General features: G+C 37.2%; 1 protein-coding gene across 1 annotated transcript in view; it reads left to right on the forward strand.

Annotated features, from left to right (window-relative positions):
- Positions 1–12,217, forward strand: part of FAM19A2 (family with sequence similarity 19 (chemokine (C-C motif)-like), member A2) — a 55,792-nt gene that overhangs the window by 35,981 nt on the left and 7,594 nt on the right. The window contains exon 4 of the mRNA XM_010287611.1: positions 11,096–11,343. Within this exon, the coding sequence (XP_010285913.1) occupies positions 11,096–11,107 (12 nt within the window). The 3' untranslated portion in view covers positions 11,108–11,343. The remainder of the gene's footprint in view (positions 1–11,095; positions 11,344–12,217) is intronic.

A 12,217-nucleotide genomic window follows, 5' to 3' on the forward strand; every position in this document is an offset into this window, starting at 1 on the left:
TAGTTAAGCATTATGTTAGAGATAAAACCAGTGGAGGAAGGAGGTATTTTGCTTGTCCACCTCTGTTAGCATATTTAATCACACTATTGTAAAAAATTATGATACCAACTTCTTGATACTTGTGGTATCAGTCACTAAGCAAAAAGACCAAGTCAATAATGGGAGAAAATGAATTGATTTTAAAAAATGTGGTCTACTTGAGGTTTTGCATTTTGTTCAGATATGGGGATCTAATAAGGTAATACATGAATAATGAATTAGAAATAGCATGAATGTTACGGTACTTGGAATTCAAAGGTTAAGAAAAGTCACATGGAAATTATTTACCTTCAGAATGCAAAACCAGGTATTATGGAAAGATTAACCTGTTTTTCCTAATTTGTCTGCATATTAGTGGGAGAGGGCTGACATTAGGAATTAACCACGGAAAAGGAATGAATACGGGGGGCAAGTGTATGAATAAGCTGAGTACTGAGTTAACTTGTGCTGGTTTAGAATTAACTATTTTGGGTCTATGTAGCCTGCACGAGAGGAAGGGGAGAAAAGGCAATGACAATTTAGCTAAACCTGTAATTTTTTTAACTTCATATAAAGAAATATGTGTTTGCATTCCTGAGCATTATACCACAACAAAAGAGGGTGTTCAGGAATACATTAGGAAACTTATGAAATGATTATGTGCACAGCTGAGATTTTCCAGGCACGTTGTGGCATTCTCCTCCAGACTGAGAAACTGTTGTGAAAGGAGGCGATTGAGTTTTCTTCTATATGGCTAGCCTCCATGGTTTGATAAATAAACACAAAAATCTTGTCACATTGCCCTCTTTAAATGATGATAAAAGTGTTAAAAAAAGGGGAATGTCCAAAGAATTTTTCTTTTACTTTTGGAATATTTTTTCTTCTTACCACCTTTTTCTGATATAATTACTTTCATTCAAAAGCTCTCTCAGTTGTGTTTCATTTCCTTTTTACAAAATAAAGGAAAAGTCTATTTAAAATAGGGGAGTTTTGCCCATCAGCTGAAAACTCCAAAATATAGCAGTATTATCTATGAAATTGACAATGACATTAAAAAAAATGCTATGAGTTTGTACGAAACAAAGGAACCCATTACAAAGACTGGAAAACAACATTTTGCAGTCAGATAAGAGCTGAGGAGAAACAATTTCATATTCCTCTCAGTTCTGGGGTGTATTCCACACTAGAGGTCTCTGGACAGGGGTTTTTCAAGGGCCGATCCAGATGCCAGGCTTTACTTGTGTTTTTAAGAACGGTACATTGTCCGTTATCTTTATAATAGAGGCTGACTTTAAACAAGAGCACCAGAAGCTGCATGTAACCTGTGTGAAAGTGCATGCTGCAGTGCCTGCTGGGGTCCCGGTTCCCCAGGCATCCACCCTGGACCTGGACTGGTCTCATCTTGAGATCCTGGAGCTGCAACATGACTGAAGAAGTGTGGACTTGCGCCTGGGAGTGGGAAGTGTCCCTGGGCTGATATTTTATGAAGATGTAGATAAATATGCATTGATATTTTTCCTCTGAAATAGTACTTTTTCTTTAAGCTTTTAGTTTTATTTGGTAGAACTGCTTGTTGAATAAGGCATAATTTAATGCTGAATAGTAAGTTCTGGTTAAATATGTGAAGTGGAATTTACTGGACTTCACTTGGGTTAGGACTCTCTAGAGTGAGATGACTAGCCTAAACTCTAGGCTATCGTTCTCGTATTGGAGAGAATTGTTCGGTTCCAGAGGACAATTCATTTTGTCCTAAGGTAAGTCAGACGAATTATCTTCTGGAGGTGCCTATGTCTCCCTCATAACTCTAAAGGAAAGATATGATGACTAACTTAGTGCCTAACATTTAGGTACTTAATGTTGAATAGTAAGATGCTGGCTTGGAGACTTTACTCTCTTTGATGTGGTCTTTAGTAGGAAGGTGATCAAAAAAGCCTCTTCATTCTTTGTCAGATTGGGAAGCTTTGGACTTTGACCACTGTCAAATGCAATATAATATAAGAGAAGTTTCAAAAATGCTCATGTTCTGAAGATACACAGCTATGAGCTAAATCAGTGAATCATACTATGATGAGAAACATATCCGCTATCTATTATTCAGCAAAAATTGGCAACCAGTGCATGTCCTTTTAGAATTGACCTGTTGGTATAGTACTACTACTACTACTACTAATAATAATACAAATTAACCAAAAATATCAGGTGTTATGCATAGCAGGTATTGATTATTAACCCCTGAAAATCTCTAGAAGGTGAAAGTGAACAACAGTTTCCTATAAACAAGTGAAAGTATTATTTTCAGACAGGTCATAAAGGGCCATCTTTTGGAAATGAGCATTCAACTTCTGGAATAGCTGGACACCCACACTTTCATGAGAGGCAGAAGAAACTGCAATTGTCACTGAAAACTGGCTATTATTTTTAATATGAGGGGAAAAGCACACTGCAGAACAGAAAGAAATCAATATCTAATATATTACTATGTAACTATATGCCAAACCAATATTAGAAATAGAGTACTGAAAAAAAATAAAATAAATATTACAAGGACAGAGAGAAATAAAAGAGAAATATTACAGGGCCAAAAATAAATCCATATCGAGTAAATTTATCTACATTCCAAATCCAAATCTGCTTTCCAAATCAATACCAGAGATAGACGACTAGTGTGAAATGAACAGAAATATTGCCAGGATGGAGAGAAATCCATACCGAGAGTGTTTATCTACATTCCAAAACAATATTGGAGGGAGCCTGAAGTAAGATATTTGTAATATTCCATTTAATCTAATTTTACATTATGGCATCCAGAGTTTAAAAGAAACTAAAAACTGAATAACATTCTTGGAAGAGGAGAAAGCGTACCATCCAAACATGCCAACTGGCTGCACGTGAAGCCAAATGGTGTTCAGTATGTGCATTCTGCTACTCTGAATCGAGGCAGTTCTGTTGCTATCTATAAATACTGCTTACGCTTTTACCCTATCTCCTCTTTCTCATTTGCAGATGCTGGATTGTTTCTAAATTAATTACAGCTTCTGAAAGGAGAGGTAGTAATTTTATTTATGCTTCAATTTGTAAAATATGCTGTTCATAACCCTTTCAGCACCAGGAATGAAAGGACCTCCGTTAGGTACCTTTACATAGTCATGCTTTGCGGTGGGCTACTGAGATTCCCAGTATCAGGAGGCAGCATTAGCGGTGACTCTGCTGCTACCACTTGCTGTCATGACCATTGTTTGAGTAAGACAACATGATACAAGAGAGCTAAATTGTGTCCCTGAATATGAGAAAAAAAAAAGGCATTTTTCTTGTAATTGAGCCTGACATTGGTGTTAGCAATGCAACTACTTTTAGTTGTTGATCTGGGCTTCTCCACATGAGCAACAGGTACATAGGCTCTTTAAGCAGCAGCAGAGGGGAAAGAAATAGAACAAGTATTCCTGTTTTTTCTGCTAAAGTTGGAAAGAAGTGTTGCTGTTGTGGTAGCCTCTTCCCTCACGTCTTCATTCCTCTTCCTCCTCCAGACTTTTCAAACACAGCAGTAGTAATGACAAGTAATTAGAAAAAGCAGAAATTAATCATATAAACAGCGTATAGGTTATTCTACGATGTTTCTGATAGGCCAGACATATGGCAGTTAAGAATAAATTAAGAGATAAGCTCAGTGTAAAACTGCTCTATCCCTCTGCCTCACTTCAGAGCCTCTGTCTGTAGACTCCTCACCTTCTACCTTAATTTCAGTTAAAGATTTGTAGGCATAATACACATATACACAGTGACTAGGAATATCTTGTGGTTCATAAAAAGGATGTGATTACAATATAAGTAAGTGCACAGGCTGTAGCAAAATATTACCCATGGAAAAGAGTGATTGTGACAGCCTCTGTTGCTATGGTATCTCTTTCCATGCCTTTGGCTAATCTGTCACTAGGAGAAATCTGCAGCTGTCTCAGCATGTTTCTTATTGCTAACTCAGATACCTGCTGTATCTAATCTGTCATTAAAATAGCAATAAGTGGTATGTACACCTTTTCCTAAAAATGCATACAGATCTCAGGGGGCAAATGAGCTGGTAATGGAAATAGGATGACATTTTCTTGGGTCAAGCTAATTTTTTGTATTAGTAATTATTGTTTTGATCTCGCATCACAATTCTTTTCATACTTTCTCTGTATTTTTTGTAGGGCAGCTAAACACTAATCTTTTGGGATACTTGGACATTTTGATGAAAACAGTTAGCATTTACAGCCAACACAGGTTACAAGGAATCATCAGTATTCAGGGCTATGCAGTTCACTGATTTTCTTAAAAATAGCTGCTATATACCAAATTTACTTCTTTAATGCAAAGTTGCCATGCCTAGTTCTACCCTGTGAAAAGATTCCTGTTGCAAAGTTCTTCCTTATGAAAAGATTCCTGTTGCAAATCTACATTGGACATCAGTTTAAGCCTACAACTTGATGATGTTCATTTGTAGGTCACGGAAATCTAGACAAGTAATAGTCCTTTCCTCAAAGGCAAACGTACTTAAAAATACCCACAAAACACAAGTTATGGTAAAAAGGATTAAAGGAAGAAGTGTTGAGGTATGAAATGTTATAAGCAAAGTCATAGACTGAAAGGTCAATAAAATTTGTTGGGCAGGCAAAGATAATCCAAACGTTCAACTCCTAAGACATTTTCAGTCTCAAATTTTATTTAGTACTGTTCTGACCTTGAGTCCTATCAATACAGATATTAAGAACTGAAAGTGAGGAACACCGAAAGAGGGAATGGGTTAAAGGCAATATTCACAGGTACAGTTCTTTTGGAAAGAGGGAGCCTGTTAATGCATTACTTGAAAGAAAATAATTTCTAAAACCAGATTTTTTTTTAAACAGCAGCTTTTGCCTAGAAGTTTAGCAATTTTCCCTTATTTTTTTTCAGTCCCTTGTTGCATCTCTTTGTGAATACAGAGTCTTGTCTCTAGCTATTCAGAAGGGTTACTCTAATTTTTTTGTGAGTAGACACACTGTACAAATCACGAGAAATGAAACGTTTTGCAATCCCTTCATCATACTCACAGAGTGTTAGTAATATATGCTGTGATTTATACATTTTTATGAGGTAGCAGTTTTTCCTAAGGTAAGACTGAAGCTAGCATCCATTGTAAAGCATCATTTTAGCTTCTGTAGAACCTAAAAATTGACAGAATTATTCTGAAATCAAAGCAAAATATTTCTGCAATATTTAAAGAAAAATGCAAATGGGTTTCAGTTGCATGTCATTAATTAACTAATCAGTGACTTTTGCAAGTATTACTTTCTTCCACGTGGGAATCCTCCACTGCATCAGTCCAGCCAAGAGGTTTTCTGCCTTTGTCCCAAAAGATTCAACTTATGTTTTATTTTTCTTTCTTTCCTTCTCCCCCCCCTAATTTGTCCTTTGCTGGCATGTTTGAGATATTGACCTCATGTTTGAAGAATAATTTTCTGCCTCTGTGATGGAAATTAAGAATGAGTTCTGAAGGCTGTCTGGTTTTTTGCCACTTGTCTATGAAGTGGAAAAGCCCTGACACCAAAATCAAAGATGTTTCCACTCTCATTTGCAGCTCCATTTTCTGCCAGTCTCTTTGCCCTTTCACAGATGTGCAGGAAGGGCCCTTTGAATATCTAGCAGTCCTTTTTAGTTTTTCTGGGAAATCTTTTTCAGCTTCTACTACCTCACAAGTTACCATATAGGAAGATGATATTCAAATGCCAGTATCGTGTGAGTCATGCTGGTGTGCTCTAAAACTAGTGCTTCTTCCTTGTCTCACCATCCTTTGCAGTCTCTAAGGACTTCTTTGGATTATTTCGGCAAGTCAGAAATGATACGTTTCAGCTCAGAGGGACTGGAGTGTTCTGAAACCTCGCATTACCTACTACGTAAATAACTGCAGGCAGAACTCTTGCCTCTTTCCTTGGGCATTTGGCACAGGCTTCACAAACTGTGCATCACTGCTCAGTTGCAGAACTGATATGCGGGAGTGAAAAAGTGGCCCCCAACTGACCAAAAGGTATTACTTTCAATTCTCCAAAATCCCATTGTTTTCTTGAGGTATTTCCTTACTCATTAGAACTGTTTATAGAAAACCTCAGAAGTACTGCCCTGTCTCAGCTCTGCTTTTCTGCCTTCTAATAGGGAAGGAAGGAAGGAAATGGATAATAATATCAATTGGAGAAAGTCATTCGTACCAGAGCATTATCCACAGTCACCGCTGGAAGAGTAAGCAACTCTCAGACCAGCTAAAATCAGGTTATTCAGATATTATTCCCTTGCAGAGCAAAGTGAGTATGGTTGTAAATCTTCTCCACAAGAATAATGAAGATTGTTCTGAGAACTGTTCAAAATGAAGAAAAAAAATTATTTCAGGCAAGAATAAGTGGAAGATTGATGTCTAGGACTAAATTAAAAAAGAAGAAGACCAACATAAATTTAATTTCCATAAGAATTTCAAAGTTGTTCATTTTTTTCATAACTTGTAGTTTCCTCCTTTTTTCACCTTGGTGGACACCAGATGCATCTCAGGAAAGACACTGTTGCTGTATATGGAGAAAAGACTCCAAAGGGTTTTATAAATTCTATAAAATGGACTTTGAGCTTTCTTCTACTGCATTATTAGCATACACAGATGATTCCTTCTCAGATCTTCCAGTCCTGACCATCATTCAGCCCCTTCCATATCTGCAGTGAGAAATGTCATAGAGCTCTGAAGTGGGGGAAGCTACAAAATATCCAGTTCACCGTGACTTCTGTGTTATGATGTGACCCGTGGAATTATATTGGCAAGACCTCTAAAACAGAATTGAACACAAGTGTGTCTCCAGTTTGTGAAGATGGATATGATCTCAAGGAAATAATGGATGGTGTCTAACCAACCTATATCTACAAACTCCGTAGTAATAGAAGATTTGAGAATTTTAATGGAGCTGCATCTTAGGAACATAGCTTGTTCCTTTGTCTTGAATGCAAGCTTTGTGGCTCAAGAACACGTCCGTGCCAAAAGAAGACCAAAGGACTTTACCTCTGCTTGTGCTGCTACCAATTTAGGCAAATGCACTGAAAAATCAGCATAGCTATTCTTCTAGAATTTTGAGATCCCTCTGTCCTGCGTCCTTGTTGTCTTTTCAGAATGACCTTGGAAAATGAGAGCATACCAAATTTATCATCTTCAAGGCATCATTCTAATTCCAGTTGTTAATAATAGTTGTTCAAAGTACGAAAAAATGAATGGGAGACTTTCTCCTAGAATGCAACTTGTCAAATTTGAAGCTGATTACTTGCAAAGACAATTTCTTTTTGGAGGGTCATTCAAGAAATTAGCAGGGTTCTTTTTCTCTCTTTTGACCTTAAAGCACATCATTGGTACTTGCGTTCCTGAATTTTGAAGGCAACAACCTCTTCAGAGCCTTTTGGCTGTTGGGATCACCCTGCAAGGGCTCGACCTTAAGGAGAAGGAGCTGTGGCATTGAGAAGCTGGTAGACAGCTGGACACCTGCAGGGCTCAGCCTTGAGGAGAAGGAGCTGTGGTAAACAACTAAGAGGAAGCAAAGGAGCTCGTGGACACCTGCCGGCAGCGAATCCTGACTGTGTGAGAAGCGCGTGGACTGTGTGTGGTAACCAACCAGGACGTATTTTGTGGCACGTGAAAGAGCTGTAACTGCATAAAAAGCGGACACTTGTAGCAATAAAGGTCTTTGGCCTGAATCCCCACCAGAGTCCGTGACCTGTTACTCCACATTTGGCCTTTTCTTCATTACTTCAGATTTTGGAATACCAGTGTCTAATTGTGATTAACTACTCTGATTAATTCATATTTACCTTGTCTTGGGTCACATACTAGTCAGAAGATGACAAGAAGATGGAGGTATGACGATAACTGACCAGGTTCTTTAAGAAAGACAAATTAAATTGAATACCAAAGCATGTTCTTAGTTAAATTTCTGGAGGTTTTTTTTTCCTTTGACAGTATACATCTTTTCTGTGTACTGTGAAGTTCAAAAACAGTATCAAGGTGATCACCAGTAAAGAGGAGTTATAGGCAGTTGTAACTTTTACCTGGAAATCTCCATAATACTGCAGCAAGAAGACATTTCTAATCACTTCAGGAATTATGCTAGTAACTTGCATCAGTTTATCATGAGTTCAGGGCAAATGCCAAGGAAAAGCATCAAAGCCATCATTTTATGGAATTAATATCAATGTGTTATGCTATCTGCTTCCAAGGACGCCACAGGAACTTGTGACCATTACATGTAAAAAACACAAGAGATTGACAGTGAAATTTTGTCGCCTACACACAACTTCAAGCATGGATGGTGGATATGCTCTCTGTTTTGTGTTTTATTTATTTAGTTACTAAATTGACAGTATTAGTTTCTTTTTTGCCTTCTTTCTCTCTGATGACCAAGGTGGCTACAACTATTATTTGGGAATCAGCAACCATAGGCTTGACTACTTCTTAGTGAGCCAGACCTTGAGTACATTTCCCTGAGCAATGAGAAATCCTTCTAGTTGTTCATCTTTGACAGCTTTTAGGTGAAAAGCCCTTGACTCTTCCTTTTCCCCAGTTCTACTGAGACAGAGTGACAGGGATTTTTCTGAAATCCTCCAAATCTTCCACCTTTCTTCTGTTTCTTATCTCTATTAGAGTGATGGCGTGATGGGTACCCATACTGGAGAAAGTTAAAATTAGGTTCCCTTAAAATAATTTTATATTCTCTGAATGGGTACCCACTACTCTGTCAAATACCACTACTTTGGCTAAAATTTCTCCAAGCATGGGAAAGTCTTTTCTTCATTTGGAGACTCTAAATGGATGGAAAGAGAAAGGAAAATGATCAAAGTGTTTCAAGTTGATGACTGATTCGTTGTCTTTAAACATTCTTTTTCCTGCCTGGATATTGCTCTGCTGTTTTCTAACTTGTTTTTTAGTTGTCTTATATTCCCTCAGCTGTGGCAGTATTCCTGGAGCCAAATGTGAGTGCACTACCTCAAAATGCCAGCAGTGGAAACTGGTAAGCAAGTGGGGAAAAATCACCAGAGGAATCTCTGAAGCTTGGGACAAAGGCAGAAAACAATCAGTACTGCACTAACAGAGCAGCAGGTACCCTCATAGAGAAGATAAAATTACAGGTAAGGAAATAATTTATGTTTCTATTTTGATCTCATCCAAACGGCTTGTTACTCTCCATTCAAAATCCCAGAAAAAAATATCACACCACAAATATCTGAATAAGAAAAAGTTATCAGATGTGATGAACTGAGACTACCTGATTTTTTAGTGGGGATAATTTAAAGTTCAGTCTTACCCAATTTCTGGAAAAAATATATTAAAAATGCAAATCTGTTATACCTAATAGGCAACTTAAAACCTCAACTTAGTTTTAAAACAAGGCTATTATCCTTTTTTTAAATTTTATTTTCATTTTTAGAACATTAAACACATGAAACTGCTTGTTATAGGTTTCCCTTTCCAATCAATAATATCAGTAGGCTTTTCTTTAGGTAAGTGAGGTTGAATTAAGCCAAAGGCAAAAGGACTCTGTTCCCATCCCTGCTTCTCCGTATACTTTCTCACAGTTGGAAGAGTAGCATGAATCTTTATTGTTCTTCAGTTTCCCCATCTGTAAAAAGGAAGAAAGTTGGTTTTATCTCTTAAGTTGACTAGATGCAATAAATGGTGTAAAAGAGAAGAAAAATACATTTATTTAATTAATTGTCTTGCAGTCTTTTATGCCGCCATGCTGCAGTCCCACTATGGAGTTGTGATCACCACAAAAACCTCAAGAGGATATATCCTTGTCTAAATTGCTACAGTTATTTTCTGTTACAGAAAGTAAAATAAGGTTTATGTTTAAGTCTTCTTTTAGCATAAAACTGTTGTCTGTAAATGAAAAAAATTGTGAACTTAAAACAATTCTATCATAAGCTTAATTTCTGTGCTGAGTTACAGGAACATTGAGAAGGTTTAGGTATGAGCATTGCAGTGGCATTGCTGTTTAGAAGAGAATAATAATAAAGTACATTGAAAGACTAATGAATTAGATTTAGCCTTGACATAACTCATACATCTTCATCAGTTATACGCTATGGTAATTGTCCCAGTGAGTTTATTAATTAAGTTTATTTTGCAAACTATCAAGTTCAAGGAAATAAGAATCCAGAACCATCTTATTTGTTTCATAGTATTTAAATGTGTAAAGATTTTATTAAAGCAATAAATTATCAAAGTTACGAGTTTAATCTTGTAATGGATGTTTCTAATGATCTACAGCATGACATTTAAGTTAAAAAGCCTAAAAAAACTCCCAGAAAATAATGATGTTTTTGTAAGCATTAATTAAAGAAATTTGAGCTATCTTTTGAGGTGCTGTGCCACACTTTTCAGAAGCAATCATTGTCAGCAGGTCCAAAAACCACCTCAAATATCTAGATAAGGAACTAGCTGTCTGTATTAAATATTGTCTTTTGAAATGTGTCATTTGATGGTGTTTCCTGTAATCTACTAACCATAGACATGACTGTAAGTAGAGTTGTCCTCAGAATGCTCATATTTTTCAGACTTTAAGCTTTTGTGGTTTTTTTTTTTTTTCTTTTTTGCTTTAAATATATGTGGGAGAAACACACTCAAATCCTTCATTTAGGAGGAATCGTATTCTGACTTCCTGGCTCTTTTCTGTACCACGGGTCTATCCATGGACTTATTTTCAGAGAAGTTTTCAATTACTGTTTTATCATAGTTAAAGATTGCTGATACTTGATACTTGCAAAAATGAGTGTTATCTATTAGTTTCTATTGTTTTTTGGTGACAAATCAATGCATTTGATTTAAAGTACGTTTAAACCTTTTCCTTTGGGGTTACTGTTATTGCTTGGGGGTGTTTTTGAGACCACGCTCTTTTGCTAGGAGAAGTTGCTCTGATTCTGAAATATGTTTTTTTCCTGTCATTTTGTACTTTTCCTTGTAAGTTAAAGAAAATTCCATCTATCCCAGTTTTGTTTTCTGTAACTAATTCCGTACCAGTGTAGTACTTGACATGTGTTTGTTTCTTAGGCAAACGTGTAAAACTCCTCAAGTCCGAATGGAGAAGTAGAGAAAGGAGGTTTCTGCTGTGCCTGATGACAATTTTTTATTTTTCCACACACACAAAATATTCTGGCTCCACGTTGGAGCACTAGTTGTGATGAATCCTAGTCTTGGTCGGATTCTAAGGAAGGGCCAGAACGTTCGTTGAGGAATAAAGAGTCAAACCACTCCAGAAAATGTGTTCCAGCCCTGGTTTATTACTCACAGAGCAGCAGGTGTGTACAAATACAGGTTTACATAGTATTAACAGGAATTGTTGTACCTTACTGCTCATTGTAGTTGCTTAGTTTGCTGCAGATGCCCAGGAATCGTGGTTTATTTGGGCAGAGCTTCAGGAGGGTGGTTGGAGAGACTCTGCATTGCGCTCCTAAGCAGCCTCAGTGTGTCAGTCAGATGCTTCTGGGAGCCTTTAAACATCTTCCTTCACTTACTCTCCTTTAAAAGATAGACACAGTTGGTGAACTTAAGTTACTCACTATCATGGGAAAGAACAGATGCTCTGGAGAAGAGAACAGCACTTAAAATGGGAGTACATCTCGGTACATTCATTAGGTGTCACTTTGTAGCTGAAAGCTCAGTGTCCCATACTGGATTAGTTAAAATTCAGAAAAAGTTGGGAAAAGGGTGTTTCCACTGTACTCCTAAGATATGGTAGATGTTGTCTATTTAATCTTAAAACCATGTTTAAGATTAAGAACTCTGCCATTTTCAGAAACGCATGCCATGCTTCAGAAAGTATTTTTCCTTTACCTCGTTGTGTCCCCTCCCAGCTCCCCGCACACCCGCAGCCTTCTTACTGGCAGGCCAGCACAAGAAGCTGGACTGTCCTTCACTACTTAGCAACAACTCAAAACATCAGCATGTTATCAACAGTTTCTCATCCCAAATCCAAAACAGTCTCACACTAGCTTCTGTGAAGAAAACCAGCTCTCTCCTGGCTGAAACCAGGACACTAGTCCTAAGTTTAAGATTATTCTGAGCAAGTGGAAAGCTCAATTTACATGTGAAAGGTTTCCAAACCCTTTTAGTTTTAATTACAATTTTTAACACTGATTGTCTAGGTCTTCATTTTCACACCAAAAATCTCCT

Source organism: Phaethon lepturus, unplaced genomic scaffold (assembly GCF_000687285.1).
Source record: "Phaethon lepturus isolate BGI_N335 unplaced genomic scaffold, ASM68728v1 scaffold10370, whole genome shotgun sequence".
In the NCBI taxonomy this organism is placed as follows: Eukaryota; Metazoa; Chordata; class Aves; order Phaethontiformes; family Phaethontidae; genus Phaethon; species Phaethon lepturus.